Genomic DNA, 27,112 nt, shown 5'->3' with positions numbered 1-27,112 from the left:
TTACAAATCTGAACAGACTTTTTTTGAACATGCAAATATGTCTTGTAGAAAGTTTCAAATGTTGGAAAAGGACACATACGAAAGCAAGATGAAACTAAACAAGAAAAACAAAAAAAAGGGCACTCATAAACATATAGGTTGTATATTATGTCAGACCAATAAATAATCCCATTTTAAAAGATTTTCTATACCTCAAACTAGCAAATCAAATCATTATTTTAAAAGCTGGCCCTGATGACTTCCAAGTTATTTAAAATTACAGCGGATAAAGCAAAAGGCTAAGTCTGGTCCAATACTTTGAGTTTCAGCTAAGTGCAAATAAGCAGATGAGTAGCTTAAAGTGCAATGACCACATAAAAGTGTTCAAAAGCCTTAAACAGAAAATATTGCCATACTGTACACTAAGTTTTCAAGGGTAATTCCAAGGTAGGCAAAGCAAAAAGCAACACATGAAGGACTCTTTCTTTAGACTGGATAAAGGTGGCTTCCTAGAAACATGAAAAATAATCATCTTAAAATGTCAGCGAAAGTATTATATTTGTTAGAAGCCAAAAAGGGCTCAGCCAAAATAATTCTTAGACTTTTGTTTTCCATGTATAGGGATTTTAAATTACTTAAAAATTACTCCTTTATTTCCTAAAAATGTGATATTATAGATAAAATCCTAAAGCCTACAATACATTATTGACCATTGTCAATAATGCAGAACAGTTTCAGATCATGACTTTTTACCAAGTTTGCTTATTAGCGATATTTGGTATTAAATTCTCTTCCTACTATCCTCCTCACCGCTACCATGAGATAGAAACCTACATCCCCACGCAAATGGCTAAGATCAAAAGGACTAAGACCATCCAAATCCAGGTTAGGTTAGAATACAGAGCAACCGGAACTCTATTCACTGCTGGTGGGACTACAAATAGCATAGTCACTTTGGAAAACTATTTAACAGTATCTCCTAAAGCTGAAAGTACGCATATTCTAAGACAGAGCACTTCTGATCCTAGCTATACCCAACAGAGATGAGTGTGTCCATGTTCGTTAAAAGACAGGTACAAAAATGTTCACAGCAGTTTTATTCATAATAGCAAAATCTGGAGCCAACTCAAATGACTATTAATAGTAGAATAAATGAATACATTATATTCACACAATGAAATGATACACAGCAATGAAAAAGAACCAATTACCAATACACAAAACAACAAACAGAATAATGAGTAGAAAAAGCCACCTCTCCCCATCAAAAAAAAAAAGCACATATCATATACCATATGATTCCATTTATATAAAGATCAGGAACTAGCAAACCTAATCTATGGTGCTAGAGGCTGGAACAGTGGTTTATCTTTGTTGTAGGAGGAACTGACTGGGGTGGGCATGAGAGGGTCTTCTGGGTAACTGGGAAATGGTTACACATATCGATACATAACTAAAAATTCAAAAAGTTGTACACTTAACTATGTGTAAGTTATGACTCAATAAAAAAATTTTTTTAATTCAGATATCCTTCCCTATTCTTCTAGTTTATTAGACCTCTCCTGCTATGACATCCTTTCTTACTTAATCTATATCCCTTTAACATATCCTGCTCTGGGCTAATTCTGATTCATTCATCAACAATGATGATAATTATGGGGATAATTAACATAATAATATTTATGAAAACAACAATAAAGCAACCAATATCCACTTGTAGGAACACTTGTGATTTTTTGTTGTTGTTGTTTTTGTTTTTGCGGTACACAGGCCTCTCACTGTTGTGGCCTCTCCTGTTGCGGAGCACCGGCTCCGGACGCCGCAGGCTCAGTGGCCATGGCTCACGGGCCCAGCCGCTCCGCGGCATGTGGGATCCTCCCGGACTGGGGCCGAACCCGTGTCCCCTGCATCGGCAGGCGGACTCTCAGCCACTGTGCCACCAGGGAAGCCCAACACTTGTGACTACGGCTTGTCTTTTAATTCTATGCACAGTCTCCTTGATGAATAGCTCTTGATTTACTACTTCTAATCTTTAAAACAATGCCCCCCGCTAAATATTAGGAATATTCTATATAACTGAAAAATTAAGGCTCACAGGAATTAAGTAACTTGACAAGTGTCAATAAGTGAAAGTATCAGAGCTAATTCAAACTTAGGTCTAACTTTAAAATTCATGCTGTTTCTAGAATGCCAGGGTGTGTCTCAAGATCCAAGGCCAACGTCTTCTGGGAGCCTTGCTTAGATTGTGTAGGCATAGAGTTAGCTGTGTCCTCTGAGACACAGCACTTGGTACATTTGTACTACCATATTTACCACAATGTACTTCAATTATTTGTTTTCATGTTCATGTCACATACTTGACTGTGAGTTCCTTAAAAGAAGGGTTTAATTCTTATTCATCCTTTCAAATACAAAGTTTGATAAACTGATCCAAAAATTAATAAAAATGGACTCTACTTTTACTTGTAGTGGCTTTTAAAAATAGGTGAAATATAGCACACCTTCAGAAAAATGCATAAAATGTAAAGGCATAATTTAATGTATACAGTGATTATTTGCATAACTGCCACCCAAATCAAGAAATACAGAATTGTCAACATCCCATAAGAACTACTCCCCACCTGCCCCATGCCATGCTTGATCACAATCTATCTATTCTTTCCCTCAAAGGTAACTACCTTGACTTTTGCAATTATTATTTACCAGCATGTCACAGCAGGTATTTCATTCATTGTCATTGCTGATTAGAATCCTACTGCATGACTATATCACTATTTATCCATCCATTGTTTGGGCTGTTTCTAGTTTGTCCCTCTAACAAACACTGGTGATATGAATATTCTTGGAAATGTATCCTAGTAGACATATATATCCATGAATATCTCTAGGGTTTAAACCTAGAAGCAGAACTCCTAGGTCAGAGTATATGTGGGTCTTCAACTTTTAAGAATACCATATTGTTTACCAATTTGCTTATTTTTCCACTAGCACTGTGTGTGAGTTCTCCTTTCTCCATATTCATGGTAACACATCAATATTGACAGATTTTTAATATCTTTGCCAATCTGTTGGGTGTGTGTATCAATGGTAAATCAATGAGATTTTAGTTTGTGTGTCCCTAATTACTAATGATATTGAGCACTATCTCATGTTAATTACCATTTTAATTTTCTCTTTGTGAAGAGCCCAGATCTTTTGCACATTAAAAAAAAAAACAACTCATTGTCTATCTACATTAAAAAAACCTCATTGTCTATCTTTTTCTTAATTTATATAGGAATTCTTAATGTTTTCCAATTATTGGTTCTTTGCCAGTTATATTTATTACAAATATCTCCCCATTCTACGGCTTGTCTTTAAATTCTATGCACGGTCTCCTTGATGAATAGCTCTTGATTTTAAGGTTGTCAAATTTAGCAATTTCATTCTTTTAACGGTTAGTGCTTTTTGGTCTTAAGAAAGTCTCCCCTAAATCTGTGGTCATGAAGATATTTTCCAATAATGTAGTAGTAAACAGAGTTTACTTTCTCTTACTAATTCAATGGACTATGATTCCTGAATAAATTAGCACTCTGCCCCAATTCTAATTTGTTAACAGAATACAAGTGTTATCAGCATTGATAAGGTATAAGCTTTTTATATACTTCAATAAAATCTGGTTCATTAATGTTTAGATATAATACAGCAAGTTTTATGCTGCTTTAATCTTGTTAAAATGCGATTATATACACATATCTACAAATGCAGATTGAATAAGTATTTACAAAATATAGAATTGCTACATAAACTATACTGAATACAGCCAAGAATCAAGAAATTGTATAAGAAAAAAATCTCCGAGAAGTCAAAACATACTAAACAGATCTATCTATGTACTAAAGCTTACACAGAGTGTCTATAAACATCTTTGTTCAAAGTTTATTTATTCCAATTTCTAGGTACATAGACAAAGGGTACCATTTCTGTTTTATAACTCATCATAAAGAAAAAGGCCATACCAATATTATTCCTTAAGGTAGAAGTAACAAAAAAAAAGGGGGGGTAGATTTTCCTAAGGAAAACTAAAATGATAAAAGGGTTGTGGTCAAAGTGGTAAAACAAAGTTATCTTTAAATATCACTAATGTAGAACCTCTCTTTCTCTAATGATGTCAGATAAATCAATAAAATGTCCCAGAAAAAATTATATTTTTTACTTTTAACTTAAAAGAAATACATAAAAAGCCACTTCTTTGAAGTACCTAATTCTACTTCTTAGCTGATAAAATAGAACATATTTTAAAAAGCTTTTCATGGCTGGTTGTAATAAAACTGCTGGTTGTATTAAGAGGAATATGGAAGCATCCCTATGAATATGATTTTCTCTATTTCAAGAATTAGAAAACAAAGCCAACCATTTACTTTTCCATTCAAACAAATCTATCTAGAATGACCTTCAATATTTTCTTTGAGAATAGAAACTGACAATTCTGTCTTCAATTACCTAGTGAAGTAAAAACCAAATTTCTAAACAGGGAAGTTTTCTATTGTTTAGTAAGGTAACCTGATTATTCTTTATATTAAGTAGACTCATGGCATGAAGGTCAGCAAACATGTGCTAGCAAGCTTGCTGGCTTAAAAAAAGAAAATCAAGAAGACAAAGACAAATACAGAAATGGAACTAAGTCACACTGTAAAAGCAAATAAGTACAGTATTTAACAACATTAAAAACATTTCTGTGTGTTGCATTTTCAGAGCCACTTGTGAACATAGACAAATAGTACAATTTACACCACTTTGAGAACATTAAGAAAGAAGCATGATAGTAATCATGCTACACTAAGAAGACTAAATTACGGACTATGAATGTTGTTTAAAGCTTATGCTACTTAGGCAACAGTTCAGGACTATGGTTTCCAATTCTTTTCGGAAACCCTGTTAGAAAAGAAAATGAAATCAGTGAATTTACAATAATTTACTTAATTGCCCAAGTAACACTTTCTACAAGTTGTTTCATCATCTCAAAAGAATGCATACACTGCCTAGCGGCATGAATACTCACAAAAGCTAAGAATAAAGGTTAGTGTGAAAAATGAAAATATAATTCGAATTTCACAAAATGTGTGTCAGAAAAATATATAAACAATTAGGGCGCACTGGTTGCGAGTCCGCCTGCCGATGCAGGAGACGCGGGTTCGTGCCCAGGTCTGGGAAGATCCCATGTGCTGCGGAGCGGCTGGGCTCATGAGCCATGGCCGCTGGGCCTGCACGTCCAGAGCCTGTGCTCCGCAACGGGAGAGGCCACAGCAGTGAGAGGCCCGCGTACCACAAAACAACAACAACAACAACAAAACAATTAAAACAAGCACCAGTTTCAGTCAATACTTCTTTACCATGAGTATTAAAAGAATATTTTTATTTTAAAAGAAAAATACAACCTTAAAAGAGTAGATATGATTATGTAGCAGCTTAATATTTTGAAAACAAAACAGAGACTATTTATATTTTAAAATCTATAACCAAATATTTGCTACAATAAATCTTTTTCAAGCAATAAAAGATCAGCTTACATCTACATCTCATTGACCAAGTGTTTAATGTCCGAATCATAGCTGTCAATGCCTAATTTCATTTAATAAATACTATCAGAAAAATAACATTTTTTAAGCAAAAACTTATGATTCCCAAACACATCTAACAACACAAAGTAAGCCATTTCCAAAATTATATTTAGGTAGAAAACTTCACGTTAGTCAGGACTTAAGCTATTAAAGTTTAAACTAAACATCAATTTTCACATAGTTACTATTTTGCTTGAAATAGTCTAACAAGTATCAATATTAAATATGTGGGTTTCATTTGCAATTGGTTTATCTATAGAATTTTATCTGAAGTCTAGAAAGGGCTTAATTTTTATCAAAGGGTTATAATATTTATTTCAATAATTAAAGCAAAAATTTATGCTATCAGCACTCAAGATTCATACTTCACTGAATCATTAGTTTTCAAGTTCAAGCTTAAAGAGACTGTAAAAGAAAATATGGAAAAGCCAAGCCATATAGCAGCAGTTACTAAAATCTAACCTTTCACTATAGAATTGTTTTGTTTAAACAAAAGCAGTTTTAAGATGTTAAAACATCTAGTTTATTTTAATAAAAAATCTATAAGAAATTAAGAAAAGAATGCAAGATTAAACAAACAAACCTGACAACGAAGGAGAAAGTTCATTGTATCCTCCAAATGAAGCATTCCGGACCAGCTTTCGGCCATCAATTCGTGGAGGAAATAAAACAGGCGAAACCACAGTACAGGAAGAATATCTACGTTGTTGTGAGCTCTCTTCCTTCATGGCTTAGAAAGTCTATTTAATGTATATGCTCACCCAGAAGCCTACTTAGACGAATATGGCAATGACAGGCTTTTCTCTCACATCCAAATATAGCAAAACCCACCAGCACAAACAAAGGACACACATTAACAGCAAAGGAGAAGGACCAGAGACTGTCAAATCAGCAATAAACAGATAGAGAAGGAGACTGACAGAAAAGGCACTAAGTCATGCTGCTGGGGTTTTTTTAAAAAATGAACTGATAAACAAGAAAGGCTATTCCACCGTTTCACCTTTTTATCAAACCAGTAATGCCCTGGGTTGAGTTGCTGCTTTAGGAAAACAAAGCAAGATCAATACTTAGAGATTCAGGCTGAAGTAATAAGATCAGTTTCTCTTTTCCCAAAAAACGCAATCCTCTTCTCATATCCATTACATTTTTATAGTATCGGCCATACTTCCCACCTCTTCCAATTCTTTCCTTTCCAGTTTTTGCTTACTTTAAAAATGGATATACACATAACACTGTTTATCCTTCCTGAAGCTTCTAGATTTATATCTAATCTACTGCTTGCTTCAGCCATGATTAAGAATTCATAAGGAAAGATATTCTTTCACGCTCGGTTCTGATGGATTCCAGCGGCTAAAGCAGAGGACAAACATTTAAGTTTTACCTCTAGTAGGGATATATGCATCATTAAGACAGTGTTAATGCAAACCAATCAACAGAAAAGATTAAAAGGACACCATTAATAATGCTGCATGCCCCAATATATGTTTCTTTGAAACAGTTGCTGTAGTTCCTCTTCATTACATTTAAACTTTTCAAAATATATAATCTACCAACAAGTATTTTCCACTTAAAACTCTCTTATTAAAAAAATGTAACTTTATTATCACAGTAACAGATGGAAATATCTTTCTTTTCTAGGTTAAAACTAAGTGACTGGTATGATCTCACATCATTAAATCTAACAGGAAAGACCCATAGCCAAAATGATACACTATGTCGTCTCTTTATTCCTAATCTTTAAAACTCCAGAGAATTCTTTCCTACTTATATTAAAATCCATTTGCCTCACTCTACACCTTAACTAAAATTAAAAACTCTAAGTCAATTACTTTCTCTATATACTCTAGACTGCTTTTTCTGATCACAGTTCTTTCAACCTGGAAATACACCTCCTTAGCTAGACAACAACAACTCAATTACAACTGATTTAGTGGTTCATTTTATAGACCTTAGTATAAGATCTGTTTCCTTCCTTACTATGCATACACTTCAAGGCTGGTTCTCCACTCATATACAACAGCATCCCATATAGTCTCAGACTGTTTCTCTTCACAAGAAAGGACACTTAAAAATAAACAAACAATATATACATAACATATTATTTCTTTGACAAAGGTATTTCAAAATCAATTAGTAGTAAAAACAGTTTATGGTTGATACCTACAACTATAACATTGTATGTTTGTTTTTTGGGTTGTTTTTTTTCTCTTTTCTCCATGCCATGAAACATAGATTACCATTTAATACAGGCAAAAGAAAAATAATTATAATTAATTCATGCAATGGTACTTGGCTCTCAAGACATGAAGAATATAACATCAAAAAAGGCATTTATAGTATAATGGTTAAACAGGATTTTAAATTAAAACTGCCTGGGTCCAAATCCTAGCTCTATCCTAGCTGGATGCATTTGAGCAATTGACTTAATTTCTCTGGGTCTCTGTTTCCTCATCTATAAAATGCTAATAATATTCCCTATATTACAGGATTGTTATAAGGATCAAATTGGATAATATACATGTAAAATCAAGAACGGTTCCAGGTTAAAAAAGATACTGACCTAATGTATTCCCTCCTGAAACTTGACAAAAATGACAGGAAACGACTATTTTTAAAAAAATATAAGCAGGTATGGGTATGTATCCCACAAGCATGTATCCAGGAGAAGATACATCAACAACATAAGTTTGACAGTGGAGAGAATGAAAGGAACTTGTAGTCACTGTCCTGCAGATTCAGGAAAGCTTAACCACAAACCAGCAGTGGTAAAAACTGAGAACTAATCCTACTCATGGCAAAGAATCCTTGTGCATGTAATTTACAGCACCAAGATCAGGAATCAGACAAGTTACTGACATCAACAATACTGAAATCAAGACAAAAATACAGGCAAGGCCTTCAAAATTAGAAGGAAATGACTTCTAATTTAGTATTCCATACCCAGTCAAATTATCAATTACATATTAGGATAAAATAAAGATATTTTTAGATATGCAAGGTCTTAAAAATTTACTTTCCATGAATGTTTTTAAAGAATTTACTAGAGTAGCCATTCTCACCTGGGGTTCTACAATAGAAATAGGCCTAATGCACTAAAACATCCACTCTTCAGAATGAATTAACTTTTTTCTCCCATGCATCTATAATGGCTCTAATCATGTACCATATACTTGGGAGAATTGAGAAAATATTCACCTATATTATTTTCCACAGGCCTTCCTTACTTCCCTCTAAGGAACTTCCTTGAGAAAGGCTATACAAAAATATATGCTCTAGGGTTTTCCTGGTGGCGTAGTGGTTAAGAATCCGCCTGCCAATGCAGGATACACGGGTTCGAGCCCTGGGCCAGGAAGATCCCACATGCTGCAGAGCAACTAAGCCCATGCGCCACAACTACTGAGCCTGTGCTCTAGGGCCCGAGAGCCACAACTGCTGAAGCCCATGCTCCTAGAGCCCGTGCTCCGCAACAAGAGAAGCCACCGCAATGAGAAGCCCGCGCACTGCAATGAAGAGTAGCCGCAACTAGAGAAAGCCCGTGCAGCAATAAAGACCCAACGCAGCCAAAAATAAAGTAAATAAATTCGTGCCCCGGTCTGGGAAGATCCCACATGCCACGGAGAGGCTGGGCCTGTGAGCCATGGCTGCTGAGCCTGCACGTCCGGAGCCTGTGCTCCGCCAACGGGAGAGGCCACAACAGTGAGAGGCCCACGTACTGCCAAAAAAAAAAAAAAAAAAAAAAAAAAAAAAATATATATATATATATATATATATATATACTCTACCAAAAAGTGATGGCAAATTAAGAATGCATGTAATACAGGAAACAGGATACTGAACTTAAAAAACTGTCATCACCAAACATCTCCTACTATCTCTTTTTGACCCAAAAGACAAATTCTGTGGGTGAGCTTTGCCCAAATTCTTTTCTGACCTTGGCTTGTCTTGCCAGTATGCTGATGAAGCTTTTTCTCTTTCTCTCAGCCCCTGATGTCTGGATAAACTGAGGATACTCCAAATATGTTGAACTGTTTTTTCTTAAAGACTTTATTTTTAAAGCAGTTTTAGATTCATAGCAACATTAAGAGGAAGGTACAGATATTTCCCATATACCCCCTGCCTCCACACATCCATGGCCTCTGCCATTATAAATTTCCCACACCAGAGTAGAACATTTGTTACAACTGATGAATCTGTATTAACACATCATCATCACCCAAAGTCCACAGCGTACTTTAGGACAGAATACCCAACCTTTCTGGCACCAGGGACCGGTTTTGCGGAAGACAATTTTTCCACAGACCGGGGCGGGGGGCGGGGGGATGGCTCAGGCGGTAACGTGAGCAAGGGGGAGCGGCAGATGTGGCTTCGCTCGCTCGCCTGCCGCTCACCTCCTGCTCTGCGGCCCGGTTCCTAACAGGTTCCTAACAGTGAAAATGGAGTATTTTCACTGCCCTAAAAATCTTCTGTGCTTCAACTATTCATTCCTCCCTCCTCTCTAACTCCTGGAAACCACTAATCTTTACTGTGTCCATAATTCTGCCTCTACCATAATGTCAGGTTACTGGTATCATACAGTCTGAAGCCTTTTCAGGTCGGCTTCCTTCACTTAGCAATACGCATTTCAGGTTCCTCTATGGCTTGATATCTCATTTCTTTATTTTTTTTGTTAATTTATTTATTAATTTTTGGCTGTGTCAGGTCTTAGTTGCGCACGCAGGATCTTTCGTTGTAGAGTGTGGGCTCTTTGCTGCGGTGCGTGCAGGCTTCTCTCTAGTTGTGGCATGCGGGCTCCAGAGCGCGCAGGCTCAGCAGTTGTGGCACATGGGCTCTCCAGTTGTGGTGCGCAGGCTCAGTAGTTGCATTGCAAGAGCCCAGTTGCCCCACAGCATGTGGGATCTTAGTACCCCCACCAGGGATCAAACCCACGTTCCCTGCATTGGAAGGTGGATTCTTAACCACTGGACCACCAGGGAAGTCCCGATATCTCATTTCTTTTTAGCTCTAAACAATATTCCACTGTCTGGATGCATCACAGTTTATTTATCCTTTCACCTACAGAAGGACAAAACTTGGTTGCTTCCAAGTTTCGGCAATTATAAAATAAAGTTGTTATAAACATCTTTGTGTAGGTTTTGTGAGGACATAAATTCTCAACCCCTTTGGATAAATATCAAGCAGTGTGACTGCTTGACCATATGGTAAGAATATGATTTAGTTTTGTAAGAAACCTCCAAACTGTCCTCTGAAATGATTGTACTGTTGTGCAGTTCCACCAACAATGAACAAGAGTTCCTGCTGTTCCACATCCTTGCCAGCATTTCACGATGTCAATGTTCCAGATTTTGGCCATCCTAATAGGTGTGCAGTGGTTATATCTTGTTGTTTTAATGTGTACTTCCCTGATGACATATGACATGGAACATCTTTTCATATGCTTACTTGCTATCTGTATATCTTCTCTGGTGAGGTGTCTGTTAAGGTCTTTGGCCCATTTTTTAATCGAGTTGTTTTCTTATTGTTAGAACTCTTTGTATATCATTGGATAAGTCCTTTCTAGGTGTGCCTTTTGCAAATATTTTCTCCCAGTCTTTGGCTTGTGAGCTCATTCTCTTGTCTCTTTCACAAAGCAAAAGTTTTAAATTTAAATGTTCTATTTTCTACCTATTCTTGGTAGGACATGGTGAACTAAAAGGCAGAAAATACCTTTCATGACCATATTACTGTAAGGTATCTAGTACCTGAACTGCAAGCTATGATGAACCCTATGTATCCCAGGGCTCACTTGCCCAGTGCTTTCCAAAGAAGAGATTCCTGTTAAACTCTCAAAGAAATCAAAGCCAAACTATAACCCAGAGACTCTATTCAGCTTATCTTTTCCTGGGAATCGTTATGACTGACAAGGGCCTAATTTCCAAAACATACAAACAGCTCATAGAACTCAATAACAACAACAACAAAAACCCAATAAAAAAATAGGTAGAAGAGCAAAGAAGACATACAAATGGCCAATAGGCACATGAAAAGATGCTCAACACTGCTAATTACTAAAGAAATGCAAATCAAAACTACAATGAGGTATCACCTCACACTGGCCAGAATGGCCATCATTAAAACGTCTACAAATAACAAATGCTGGAGAGGGTGTGGAGAAAAGAGAACCCTCCTACACTGTTGCTGAGAATGTAAAGTGGTGCAGACACTATGGAAAACAGTATGGAGGTTCCTTAAAAAACTAAAAAGAGAATTGCCATATGATCCAGCAATCCCACTTGTAGGCATATATCCAGAGAAAACGCTAATTTGAAAAGATACACACACTCCTATGTTCATAGCAGCACAATTTACAATAGCCAAGACATGGAAGCAAGCTAAATGTCCAATGACAGATGAATGGATAAAGAAGATGTGGTATATATACACAATGGAACACTACTTAGCCATAAAAAAGAATGAAATAATGCCATTTGCAGCAACATGGATGGACCTAGAGATTATCATACTAAGTAAGTCAGACAAAGAAAAACAAAAATCATATGATATCACTTATAAGAATATGACACAAATGAACTTATTTACAAAAACAGAAATAGACTCACAGACATAGAAAACAAACTTATGGTTACCAAATGGGAAAGGGGGTGGGGAAGGGATAAATTAGGAGTTTGGGATTAGCAGATACAAACCTATATATATATGCATAGCTGAATCACTTTGCTGCACTATACCAAAACTAACACAGCATTGCAAATCAACTATACTTCAATAAAAAATCTTTAGGACTTCCCTGGTGGCACAGTGGTTAAGAATCCGCCTGCCAATGCAGGGGACATGGGTTCGATCCCTAGTCTGGGAAGATCCCACATGCCACAGAGCAATTAAGCCTGTGAGCAACAATTACTGAGCCCACGCACTGCAACTATTGAAGCCCACACGCCAAAACTACTGAGGCTGCATGCTGCAACTACTGAAGCCCGCACACCCAGAGCCTGTGCTCCTCAACAAGAGAAGCCACCACAATGAGAAGCCCATGCACCGCAGCAAAGAGTAGCCCCCGCTCGCCACAACTAGAGAGAAAGCCATGCAGCAACGAAGGACCCAAACGCAGCCAAAAAAAAAAAAAAAAAAAAAAAATTAAATAAAAAAAATTTTTTTAAAGACCTGCAGCATAATCACATTTACTGTGCCTTGCTGGCTAGATTCAACTACTGTAAAACTTATAGCAAAGCTGAACACTCTTCAAACATATCTGGGTTAACATTTGAATTTATCATCTCTCTCATTTTACACTACATTATCTATGTATGAAAACAAGAAAAATTACAAAACAAGAATGTTGTAAGATCATCATAATAGTTTTGAAAGTCATGTGAAACACTTATATTAGAAATAGATTTTGACCTATGGATAAACTTACTTATTTTGAACATGCTTCTCAAAATTCAAGTTACCACTCATTGGTAAGTTGAAAATCAATTTAGTGACTCACAAATAGCATTTAAAAAAATGAAACAGAATAAGCCAAGATAGGAAATATTAGAGTGCATCATACTCTGATATTAAAAGGTGAGTTGTTTCATCAATCATTTAAGACTTTTTATATAACTACACACACACACATTATGTTTTGGGTAGTGACATAAAATGTATTTCTTACATGGATCACTGTCAAAATAGGAAAACACTGACATAAATGATATTATTCCTTTTGAAATTCCCTAACACTAAAAAGAACTAATATCTCCTTGTCACTAGAGACCAACTACATATATTATCTTTGGTCTAGGGACTCTTTCCATATTAAAATGGCAGACATTTGAGCAGAGGAAAAAACCACAAAAGGCCATAATAAGAAGATCTTTAGATGTTCCTGCTATATGCCCAAAGAAAATGCCCAGCTTCAACTACTTTCTATAGAGCCCAAAGATTAGGACTGGAGAAGGCATCTCACTGTAATAAGAGAACTCCAATGAGTTCCCTGGACAAATTCCAGACCATCTTTATTTTAAAAACAGATGAAGCAAACATAGCTGATATTCTGGAATCATCTAATTTGGTAGTTGGAAAATCCATCTAAACTCTATAAAGTTCCATATGCACACTCATGATAAAATATATTGATTTAAATTATGATGAAAGTATTGTAAGAGCTATATACTTTATCTTGAATCCCAAGATAATAAACTTAGGCTTTAAGAGATTTTAAAATCCTTAAAGCAGCAAGAAGAGTTGGAAAAAGATCAAAATACTGAAAACAAAAATCAACCAATAAGAATTTAAGAAAGTATTATGTCCAAACATGAAGAGAACCACTGCCCTAAAAAATGAACTAAATATCTGAAGGTGGTACTATACAAATTCAGCAGTAAGTTTCCTTATAGAGCATGAAATTTAAAAAATAATATAGCTATTTACTATTATTTAAGCAGCACAGGGTTAGCAAAAAAGTCTATTAATAAAAGTCTATTAATAAGTCTATTAATAAAAGTCTATTAATAAAAAGTCTATTAATTTCAAAGAACATATAAATTAAGATGGTTGATAATGACCTTTGCTTTAAAATATAAAACACAACAATAAAGTTCTCAGTCAATTTCCATCCTCCAATATGACAATTAATTTCTTAGCTGTAATTAGTAAAATTTCATTGATGATTATATGGCTTGAAAATTATACCAAGCAATCTTATTATCCCACATTACCTCAGAAAATAACTGTAGCTTCTCAGCGTTAAATACGTTCTCAACTTAACAGCACATGTAAATGCACATACAAAATTAAAAGGATGGCTTAGTATAATTTTAGACTGGATAGCATTCTTGTCTATATATCCATATTCACAGCAATAAGTGTAAGACAGTACTTTCCTTTGGATGAAAAGTTCTTTGTAATTATATTTGTATATTATTCATTCATTCAATAAAAATTTAATAAGCACCTACTTTGTGTTAGGAATTATGTTAAGCACAAGAGAGTTATGAACATAACAGTCCCTAATTTCTGCTCTTACTGAGCTTTCAACATATGTGAGTACATGTTCATTAAAAGTTGATTGAAACTCGGAGAGTCTATTTCCACAAAGTAAATGTTAAATGAAGTGCTTAGGTTTCTTTCTAAGACTGTTCACAAGAATGTAACTGAAAATGTACTAAGAGTACCTATGAATGTAACCATCATAATACTACCTAATAATTATATAGTGATAAGCTTTCAAAAGTGTTTTCACATATGTTCTCAATAGATTCAAAGAACAACAATATGACATATAAAAGGAGTAGTATCCTGGTTTTGCAGGTAATCAAGCTCTGAGGCACATAGGCTCAAAGTCACACAGTAAACAAGCAATAGAGTCAAGATTAGAATCCAGCCGTGAGAGTAGTGTTTACTTTCCCCCCTGTCTCCTCTTTCTGCTTTCCCTAAGCCTGCCAACACAGATGCCAGCATCAAACCATTTTGTGGTAAGGCAAGACTCAAAGATGGGGGATAAAAAAAATGATCCCAGGCTACAATAGGGTCTGCAGTGACCTAATGAGAAAAATCTTAATGATAGTGAAGAAGAAAGGGGAGCCTATAGGACAGAGACCACTCAACTAGATCATCTTTCACACATAGGGACAGTTTGTAAATCAGGGACTTAATTAAAAACTTAAAAAAAATCTGTTTCAAAAATTCTTCCACTAGAAAGCTGTGCAAGTATCATGTTAGAAAAAAGCTACTACACTCTTTCCTTCCATACAACTGAGTTCTCAAAACATAACAGATAAAGAAAATCCCACTCCCCACTGTACCCATTTAAATATGTTAGTATTCCACAAGTAACTAGTCTTCCAGCTCTTCTCTCCAAGCATGGGAACCAAGTTCTAAGACAATATTGCTTGTTTTAGGACGGCAAGAATGAATACTGATCTCTCCATTCCCTCTCTTAGCTGATGTTCAAATATTGGTGCTAATGCTCACATCTTTTTACTTACCCACCAGAGACTCAATCCAACTCTATGCAAGCTTTGGAGTTGGATATAAATTAAATAGGCTGGCACACTCCAGAAATTTCCTAATGATGAGCCTGACAAGGTCCTGAAGAAGCTATTTTGATTCCACAGTTGTAACCACATATCTAACTAACTTCATGGTCCATTACTCTACCCAAAATACAAGGATTTCCTTATCTTTCTACCCTATACCCACAATCTACTCACATAGGCAAATGACATAAACCTATGGTTCACAGAGTTTGAATTTGGGGACCAGTAAAAATTTCCCCCCAAAACGGTAACACTGCTATCAGGGTTCTCATCTTGATAAGACATAATATTTTTTTAAACCTACAATTCACAGTCTTCATCAATTCACAAAGGGATATTAAATATCATACAGCAGGAAGACTATAATCTCATAATAAAGACAGTCCTTTACACTGAAGGAATTTCACTTAGTGAAAAATCGTAATAGTGTATTTATTTTTCTCATCTACTTACAGAACTAGGAAAGAACCACATGCACCAGCACTAGCCCACAGACTATACCATTAAAAAAAGAGAGATGCATTTATTCTAAGGACGTATACACAAGAGTGAATATAACATGTGTACATTTTAAACATTATTAATAAAAATGAAAACATAGGTAATGACCACTAACTTAAGAAAGAGAGCATTTCAAGTGTCTTTGATGGCTCCCATGTATGCTTGATTGTACACACCTCCCTTCTAATCAGAGTTAACCATTATCCCAAATTCTATTTTACTCCTTCTATTGTTCTATCATGTACCTATCGCTACACAATGCATTGATTCTCTTTTTTGGCTGTGTGGCGCGGCTTGCAGGATATTACTTCCCCAACCAGGGATCGAACGCATGCTCCCTGCAGTGAAGTGTGCAGTCTTAACCACTGGACTGCTAGGGAAGTCCCTTGATTCATTTTTTTTCTTTTTCTTTCTTTCTTTCTCTCTCTCTCTCTCTCTTTTTTTTTTGCCACACCATGCGGCATGCAGAACCTTAGTTCCCCAACCAGAACCTGTGCCCCCTACAGTGGGACCACTTAACTGCCAGGGAGGTCCCATGCATTCATTCATTTTACTTATTTTTAAACTGTACATAAATGTCATCATACTGCATGAACTTTGTTTTGTATACGCTTCCACACTGATGCCTGTAGCTTTAAATCACTCATTTCATTGTTGCATAGTATTCTACTGTATGAATATAACTATGATATTTATTCATTCCACTGACGATAGACATTTGGGTTTTCCCCATTTCTTTTTTTTTTTCTATTACAGACAATTTGCTGGTACACATTTGTGAGAGTTTCACTAGGTCTAGGATACACTAAGGAATATGCTCATCTTCAACTTTACTATGTAATATGCCAAACTATTTTCCAAAATCACCAACATAAGCATTCACTACTAGTAAATGAGAGTTCCTGTTGTTTCACGTCCCCACTGACACTTGCACTTGTTGGACTTTAAATCTCGTGGGTATAAAATGGAAATCCACTGTAGTATTAATTCACTTTTGCCAATTTCCTAATGTTAAACATCCTTTCACACTTACTGGCCTTTTGTGTTGTCTCTTCTGTAAATAGCTATTCATGTCTTTTGTATATTTTTCTAGTGGGTTTTGGTCTTTTGGGTTGATACATAGGAGTATTTTATTTTTCCTAGATATTAATTCATTGTCAGTTATATGCATAGCAATTTGTTTCTTCACTATTTTTGTGGTATCTTTAGATAAACAGATATTCTTAACCTCAAGAAGGTAGAATGGGTCAATCTTCAGTTTGAGAGGTGTGTGTGTGTGTGTGTGTGTGTGTGTGCGCGCGCGTGTGTCTTGTTAAATCCTTCTTTACCTTAAGGATATAAAAATATTTTTCTATGTTTTGTAAAGTTTAATAGCTTTATCTTTCACATTTAATCTGGGGTTGATTTTGTATTTAGTAGAAGAGATCTATTTTCATTTTTTCTCATACAGATAACTAATTTCCCCCAAACAGTTTATTGAGTAATATGTCATAAACTGAGTTTCTATATATGCTTGAGTCTGTTTCTAAGTCTCTGTTGTGTTTCATTCATCTCATTGTCTCTATCAGCACGAATACCACCTATCTTATTTGCTAGAGCATTGTTAAGTACTAAGTAAGCCCTGATCCTTGTCTGGCTCTGCTTCTTCAGGAATGTCTTGACTCTTCTTTGCCCTTTGCTCTCCCAAAGAGTTACAGACCACCTTATCAAGTACCATGAAAAAAATCCTGTTGAGATATGAATTCAAAACACATCGAACACACAAAATCAATCTGAGAAGTGACATGCTAATAACACTGAATTTTCCTATCAGAAACATGGTATGTCTCTCCATTTATTGAGAATACATACTCTTAGTATTATACTTTTCTACTTAAAGGTATTTCACATCTCTTGTTAGATTTATTGCTATGTACCTTATTTTCTGTTATTTTAAGTGGTTATTTTTTAAATTGGCTCCCTTCTCTCAATAACTCTTACTAACTCCCTTACTTTACCGACAGGTCAGTCACACTCTAAAAATAAATTTTTAAAACACCATGTCCAGCATTCTGATGTTCTTACTAAGAAGGTTTTCTCTGAACATTTAGTTTGCTATGTTACTGGAAGTGAAAGTTCAGCTACATGTTTCTTATGTTTCCCTACTTCTTGTCCCTAAACTTCGCAATCACAAATTAAACTCTTGAAGGCAGAAGCTAGGAATATCATTTTTTGTTTGTTCTTGCTCTCTAGTACAGAAGTAGGTACCAAGCAGGCTAAATAAAGGCTGGCTTGATAGAGGAGACCCTTGGAAAATCCTGTACTCCCCAGGTGGTATTTGTCCTTCTGTTACAAACATCCTTCCTCCACCTGGAAAAAGATGAGTTTGCTAAACTTCCAGTGTTTCATCCTTAAATAAAATTTAATATATGTTCAAAGTTACCACAAAGAAATGGAAACAGAAAAGTTTCTATGAAACTACTGTTTATCTTCTCTCAGAAATTATGCAAATATTACTTGGTAAATTAAACTGATATTATCTTGCTATATACTCATTAAAAATACAGAAAGCTTGCCTCCACATGCCTCAAATAAGGCAAAGGAAAATTGTAGCAGCTAACTCTACAAATGAAACTCTTTTACCATTCTGGCTAAGAGGGAGATGTCAACCTCTCTGACTATGAAAACAATTGGGGGGTGGAAATCCCACCAGAAAAGAGCTGAGAAACTAGTGCAGGTATTTTGTGACAATCCTTCACTGTTATCTTAATAAATAAATAAATTGGGGGGGGAAGGAGTATATGAATGTATATGTTTACAGGGAGAAAAGCATCCTTTAGCGTTCTTAATGTTCATCTTACTGCTTTGTTAAAGAAGCAATTAGTAAGGACTGGCAAGGATAAGACAGACTCTCTCATCTTTGTAAAGATGCTTAAAACAAAGCTGAATTATTCATTCTCACTTTTCAATAAATGATTTCAAAGTATTTCAGTTTCCCATGTAGGAACAGCCGAAGAATACAGATATTGCAACATTTCACAAGAGAGATTTAGAAAAATATTTTATTCTTATTTCCTTAACTTGCCAAATATTATATTCTCTTTCATTACTTAATAGGTACTTTCATAGCTCTATGAAGCAACTCCCCAAACACAAGGAATTTCAAAACAGAAAACAACCGTGTCTTACGAAATAACTTCAGAAATCTAACTTATTGAGGGCTCAGAAACTTAGAAGAAAATCAACATAATCTCTAATTTATACTATTTCTAAAGAAAACAATCTACCATAGCACAACATCTAGGGGAAAAAAGAGAGTGGGGGTGGGGAATAAATTCAAGTTTTCTTTTAGGTAAAACAATTTTCATGAAATATAACACATGTATTCAAGAACATACTTGTTAATGTGTGTATGATCTCATATATGTTCAGAATTGACCCTAGAAATGTCTTGCCAAGGAAGGAGGAATTGCTTCGTTTCAGGGAGGAAACTGACTTCTAGGTCTCCTTTGGTCTGTGAGCCACTCTACTGAAGGTACTCAGAATTAGTCACCTGAGATTTTATTAACAATGTCTAAAATTGTCACCCTGGGAAATCTGGTATGATATCTTCACAATAGTACACTCCCTGTTAAAGAAAATCCCCCTTTAAAGTTTTCTGTTAAATTAGAAGTATTTGATATAGACCCATCACTCCATGTTAATGCTGCCAGAGCATTCAAGGTGAAGGGACTTCACAGGTTTAAGAGAATTTACTAAAGGATAAGAGAAACACAATACTAAGTGTAGACATTTTAATTCAAGCCTAGATAAGCCAAACACGGCCTAAATTAACTTTGATAGAACTGATTGAGCAGGTAAAACTTTTAGTTTTCAAAGTTTTTAAATTTTAAACACAAAAGTTAGTTTGAAATGGATTCATATAAGTTTTGGCACAGCAACATTTTACATTCTCTCACAAAGCACTACAATTGAAAGATGGTTTTTAAAAAATAAAACCGTGAAAATAGCTTTTTATGACCAGAGAAAGAAAGGGTAGCTACAAGATAAAATTTAGTAACTCATCAAGCTTTGATAATAATCTCAAACGTGATCTAGAGGGAATAGAGCATCTGTCTGTGAGATGAGCTATAATTTAGTCTCTAGGCTGCCTTAGCATTGTCCTTATTCAAAAGTACAGGGAAAAGGGAGACAACAAGCCTAATTAATCTACAAGTCTTTCTTTCTTGATAAAAAACTGAAATACATTACATTCAAACAAGTCAGACTAAAACAAATTCTACTTAAGAGATTGTAATCATACTTAAGTTAAAACTACTTTGAACTGGTACTTAGTCTTCAAACAGGGAAAAAAATCTGGCAAATACACAATTTTTGGAATAATCCAAATAATTCATCATCATAATCTAAACAGATAACAAATGAAAGATTATATTGATGTGTGTGGTGGGCTTTAGTGAGGAGAGCCAGAGTCTCCTTAGTTCCTCCAAAAAAAAAGAAAAAAAATCCTAAAATGATGGAAGGAAACCACAGTGCAAAAAAATAAACTTAAGTTGTTTTTAAGGGAAAGTGACCCACATTAAATTGGTATGAATCAATATGTATAAAGGAGACTCAGCCAGAAAACAGGAACAGTGAGAATCTTTGCCATTCTAAAGCACTCGCAAAACATAAATTTCTATCACCATACCATGTATAAAACAGAAAAAGAAAATAGCTGATCTGTAATTCACTCCAGTATAGTTGAATAGTTAAAGACTAGGGGCTTTGACAGTCCCGAATTTGAAACCTGCCTCTGACACATACTAGTTTTGTGAATTTGAACAAATTTCTTAACATCCCTAATCCTCAACTGCCTCACATGTAAAGCAGACATAGTAACTGTGCCTATATCTTGTGGGGTTGTTCCAAAAGTTAAATATAATTCGAAACATAAACCTTTTAGTATAATGGCCAAACTCAGTAAGTGCTCAATAAATGGTAGCTATTAGTATGAGTCCAGCAAATATCAGCAAAACGAATGTCATATTAAATGAATGAATGAGTGAATGAATGAATCAATCAATCAATCTGTCTGTCTGCCTGGTCATCCACTCTCTCTCGTTAGCAAACACAGGAACAATATGACACGTGAGGTTCGTGTTAGAGAAGGGGCTTCCAGCACATGAAGATCACCTCCAAAATTGCATTTATTCATTAAAAAATGAGCCCATAAGCTTCACAGTGGCAGGAACCAGCACATAACAGGTACTCAATAAAGATATTTATTCACATATTCACTTATTAAACATAAAAGTACCTACTATGTTGCAGGTACTATGCGAGGCATGGGGGAATATATACTTATTTTATATATATATATATATATATATATATGACAAACATTTATTTACGCTCAACAACTCTCTTCCTTTTACACTAACCTGCAATTATTTTATCAGTTCAGTATTTGTCTATAAGAGAGCCCTTGCCCCTACAGCCACTTAACACAATGCTTCCAAGCCGTCTACTGATCCTGGCATTTCCTCCTACAGATCCTACCCTGCCATCAAAGCAGTCCACCAAGCTCATCCACCAAACTCCACTCCCTTGTCAGCATCCCACACTCACTCTGCCACCATTCTTTGGTTGCGTACACCAAGCAAGGCCTAACGTTACAGAAGAAAATCCCATACTAGGTCTGACTGATACCAACCTAAACGCTACTTGGCAATCCCACTATCATGGTTGCTCCACTTTCTAGCTGTATTCCTAGTCCAGTGGATCCCTTAATCTTCACAATGGATTCCATCTCTGATGCCTTCTCTGAGAACCTGCCCTATTAATTCTCCTTTCTACTATAGTATTTCTCTCTACTGACTTTCTCCTGTCAATGTCTGAACATGCTCAAATATCTCAACTTAAAACAAATCTCCTTTTTGTCCCATGTTCTTTTTCTATCTACCCTACATATTCCTCCCCTTCAAAGACACAATTCCTAAGAGTTTGCTATCTTAACTGTCCCCAATTTCTTATCTTTCTTATTCCTCATCCTATTGCCATCTAGCTTCATCACTGTTTCCAAAACTGATTTCACAAAAGTTATCAAAGATATCTTGTCAATGGATAATTTTTCAGTTGTCTTAATTGGCTTTACTTTTGAGTTATATATAAAACTGTAGGTCACTCCCCTTCCTTCATAAAACCCTGTTTCATTCTCCTGGGATATAACATTCCTTTACAAATCTTCTTTGCCAATTCCTTCTCCAACAGATCCTCAAATGCTGACACTTCTTAGGACTGTATTCCAACTCCTTTCTTTTCTCAAACTACAATTCTTTCCAAACTTTTCACAGCTCGCAACGAGAAATATATTTTACATCAAGTGTGTGTGTGTACACATGTGAGTATCAGATAACAATTTCACAGATCAGATTAAGTAAGCTCTGATCTTTTGATCCTATTCTATTTCATTAAAAAAAAAAACTGTACTGTCTGAGAATCACTAAACTGATCTACACAATTGTTGTAACTGTCTTCAATTACTCTATTTAAGCTGATGACTTCCAAATCTACATTTCTAGTGCGTAAGTATCTGTTAAATTCTAAACCCATAAAGCCAATTTCCTCCTCAACAGCTCCACATGGATAAAGTCCTTCAAACTCACCATGTCCAAAATTGGAGTTCTCAGCATCTATCCCCCAAACATGGTCTTCCTCCATAGTTCCCTATCTTGGTAAACTGCTGAACTAATTTCCCAAGCAAAATACCAAGGAGTCATTGCTGAGTCCTCCCTCTCTTTTTCCTCTGTCGCCCCCCAATCCAGTCAATCACTAATCTCTGAGAAATTTTCCTCTATATATTTCTCCACTTTTTTTTAAAACTCACGCAACTGTCACTCTCATCCAGGCTGTATTCACCTCGCCTGGACGGTACAGTCTAGTAATGAGTCCTCTCTCATATACTGTATTCTTCCAAATTTATAAATGCAATTCTAATCATTTTGTGTTGCCTACTCTTACAGTTATCTATTGTACAATAAACCACTCAAAACGTAGTGGTTTAAAACACTAAAATTATTTGCTCATAGTTCTACAATTTTGGCAAACTGGGGGAGGGGGGCAGATGGGGACTGCTTGTCTCTAATCCACATAGCATCTGCTGGAAATCCCAATATGCTTTCCTCACTCACATGTCTGGTCCTTTAGCTAGGTGACTAGAACAGCTAGGGGTTGGCCAATTTGGGCTTTCATACAGCTGGTAGTATGTGGATGGTGAGACTTTTACATGGAAGCTGACTTCCTCCAATATACAAAAATAGAAGTTACCAGATCTTTTTAATGCCTGGTCTCAAAAGTCCTAGAATGTCACTTCTACTACATTCTATTGGTCATAGCCAATAGACTGGCCAACAGACATGGCCAGCCTAGAACTAAACAGAGGTAGGGGTGGAAGAGGAATAGACTCCATTTCTTGATGGGCAAGTTGTAAGGACACATAGAAAAAGGGCATGTGAGATGAAAGATGTTGTTGCAGTCATCTTTGAAAATGAAATATAGCACTGTCCACCTAATTTACATTCCTTCCACATGCCAAATATACTCAATGCCCTTCCCCTAATCAAAATGTCATCCTATTACAGCACTGGCTGTAAGGCCAGGATCTTGTTATCTAAATTAGGTTCAAATGCACATGTATTCCTTGGGTTTAGTTCCGCATATATAGTTCCTTTTTTTTTAATTAAATTTTTTTTTTTTAATTTCTGGCCACGCAGCATGCAGGATCTTAGTTCCCTGACCAGAGATCGAACCCATGCCCACTGCAGTGGAAGGGTGGAGTCTTAACCACTGGATTACCAGGGAAGTCCCCATATGGTTCCTTTGATACAGCTCCTCTTAAATAAAAATCCCATTGCCTCAAAAGATAACTTATCTGCCCCACTGCAGTAAGCCGGGGATAGAATTGCAATAAGACACTTGAGTTCAAAAGCTGTAGGGAATAGGGAGTTACACAGAAGGCACATATCAGTGCCATAGCAATTGTGAAATCTGCTAGGGACACGTCATCAGCAACTTGACTAGAACAACAGTTCTGCTCCCTGAAAACAGTCCTCTGTCACTGTTGACTCTACCCTCTGGGCTCCAAGCTCGGAGCTCCATCCTCAGGTCACTCTTCCTATTTAGTAAGAAATGGTCCACGTTTGCAACAGTGTAGCTTTCTCAGCTTGCTTCCTGCCCATAGAAGACTGGGATTCCCCACACATACAAAGGTTCTTTTTAGTTGAACTTTGTCTATCCTTTTCTGTCTAAGCTGGTGGTGCTTTGATTAGTACCATCCTTGTAAAACCTTTGTGGATTTCCTATGAATTTTATTGGAAATAACTCAATTAAACAGACATCACACCCACTAATCTCTGAGATAGGCCACTCCCTTCTTAGGCTGTCTGTCATGGTACTGTAGGACAGCAGACTTAAGAGCTTTGAAGCTCTTTGGACTAGCTGAGACATTCTTATAAGGTATGCCTTTAAGACTCTTTTCAGTGCTTTTCTCTAGCTGAAAGGCTCTAAGAGGCATTGCCTTAAATCTTTCTGAGGTCTCAACCAAAAAAATCTTACAAAAGAACTCTTGATCTGATCCTTATTTTGAGGTCATTTTTTTGCACCCCGCGATTTGAGAAGAATTAGATAAGCAGAGGGAAGGGAGAGAATGTTCCACAATGGAGAATGAGAATAAATAAAGCACAGTTCTTACGGGGAACAGGGAAGAAAGTCATCTAGCTAGGTTCATGATGGGGGAAAATATAAAATGAAATTGGAAGGGAAATATAAAGTCAGAAATACTAACAGCTCTAACTACAAGATTATGAAATCTGTAATTTACGCTCTTTATTGCTGGTTTCTGCTTGCTGATCCAAATGTTGCTATATCAGATACACTTGGAGAGCTTCACAAATACACAGACTCACCCTAGAGATTTTGAAAGGTTGGAGAAGAAGCTACATCTAAGCAAAGAAAGCTCCCAGGTGATTCTCTGATACAGCCAGACTTAGGAGCCACTGCTCTAGGCAACAGTCAACCACTGGCTTTCTGAGAATGGGAGTGTCATAAATGCAGAAACTAATGAAGTTTTCAGTTATAAGCTTGAATAATAAAAATCTGTATGCTCATTTATAATTTACTATTTCTCTTTATTCATATCATTTCCCTAAGAGACCTACTTCATAGGATCCATGTGTTCTCTGACCATATACATCTATAAGAACCCCAGTCCCATCACAGTCTCATCTTAACATGTAACAATGATTTTCTGTTTGGTTGTCTTGTTAAGAAAGATGAGCCTGGTATATTGGAAGGCAAGTTCCTAAGAGGAGTTAGGATACTATGGTACTGAGTAATGTACGTATGGAATAATAAGGACCTGACCTAAGATGATGATAGTTAAGAAGGAAAATGAAGATAAACACCAGAGCTGTGACACTGAAGAAATCACAAAAAGTGTTCTTTGCAACTTTAGGGTGGACAAAGATTTCTTTAACGGGGAGAAAAAGAGCTCGAGTCATAGGGAAAAATTGATAAATTGGATTTCATCAAAATTAAAAACATCTGTTCTTTGAAAGAAATCATTTAGACAATGAAAAGGCATGCCAAGACTGGAAGAAAATACAACGTACACAGCTAGCAAAGGATGATACTGAAATATATTTTAAAATTCTTAAAACTCAATAAGACAAGCCAAATTTTTAAATGAGCAAAAACATCTGAACTGACACCAGATATACAAGTGGCCAATGAGCATATGAAAAGATGCTCAACATTATTAGTCATCAGGGAAATGCAAATTAAAACCACAATGTGATATTACTCTACACCCACTAGAATGGCTAAACTAAAAGAAATCAAGGTTACAGAGCAACTGAAATGTTCATTCACTGCTGACAAATGTAAAATGGTATAACTACTTTGGAATACAGTTTTGGCCATTTCTTATAAAGTAAAACATACACTCATCATATGACTTCACAACTGTACTCCTAGATACGACTCAAAGAAAGAAAGAAAGAAAAAAAACTCCACATAAAGCATTGTACACATTATGGAGTTATATCAAAAGACACAGGAGCCAGAGTTAAGGTTTGTAAAATTTGAGCCTCAAAAATCTAATGACTAGGGCTTCCCTGGTGGCGCAGTGGTTGAGAGTCCGCCTGCCGATGCAGGGGACACGGGTTCGTGCCCTGGTCCGGGAGGATCCCACATGCAGCGGAGCGGCTGGGCCTGTGAGCCATGGCCTCTGGGCATGCGCGTCCGGAGCCTGTGCTCCGCAACGGGAGAGGCCACAACAGTGAGAGGCCCGCGTACCGCAAAAAAAAAAAAAAAAAAAAGTGACTAAATTGATCAAAACTTTAAAAATATAAACCTCTGGAGTCATAACTAGGTTCAAATTTTAGCTCTATCACATATTAACTGTGTAAACTACATTAAGGAAATTACCCTTACCAACTGCTCAGTTTCTTCATTTGTGAAACAGGGAGAATGATTTATATACCATAAGGTTCTTATAAGAATTCCAGGAGCTAATAATACATGTAAAAAGCACTTAAGAGACACAGGGAACTTTAAATGTTGGTCATTATTACTATCAATAAGGTTTTGGAATTCTAATTCTTTCCATTCAGAAGCTGAAATACTGATCTAGAGTACTTGAGTTATGGCAGACCTATCAAAGAGGTTTTCTAGATATTTGTTAATCCCCGATAATTTATCTTCACCATAACCAAGAGTTAATGGGTTTATCTTATTTCAAACACACCTCTGACACCTGAAAACTATGATGTGGAATTTCAGTAGGTAAACCAGAGGGAGATATTATACATTTCAAAAACCCAATAGGCTGACTTTAACAGAGAAGTACGTTCAGTATGTAATTCACTCTACAACTATTAATTTACCCATAACTTACCCAGGAACATTTAGGTGTAAATCAAGATATAACTAACACTACGGACGCTATAAATGCAAAAGTTAGAGGTTGTGCATGGCCATCCATACTAAAAGAAT

The 27,112-nt window shown here is 36.1% G+C and overlaps 1 protein-coding gene across 7 annotated transcripts in view; it reads right to left on the bottom strand.

Annotated features, from left to right (window-relative positions):
• Positions 1–27,112, bottom strand: part of OSBPL8 (oxysterol binding protein like 8) — a 192,977-nt gene that overhangs the window by 61,852 nt on the left and 104,013 nt on the right. The window contains exon 1 of one of the 7 annotated variants that reach the window (XM_060165250.1): positions 6,163–6,527. The exons of the other annotated variants lie outside the window; for them this stretch is intronic. Within the exon in view, the coding sequence (XP_060021233.1) occupies positions 6,163–6,307 (145 nt within the window). The 5' untranslated portion in view covers positions 6,308–6,527. Of the gene's footprint in view, positions 1–6,162; positions 6,528–27,112 lie in introns of those variants that run through there. 7 annotated transcript variants of the gene reach the window in all.

Source organism: Lagenorhynchus albirostris, chromosome 11, assembly GCF_949774975.1.
Source record: "Lagenorhynchus albirostris chromosome 11, mLagAlb1.1, whole genome shotgun sequence".
Classification (NCBI taxonomy): Eukaryota; Metazoa; Chordata; class Mammalia; order Artiodactyla; family Delphinidae; genus Lagenorhynchus; species Lagenorhynchus albirostris.
The sequence above is the reverse complement of the archived record's forward strand: the minus strand, read 5'-3'. Positions and strand labels throughout refer to the sequence as shown.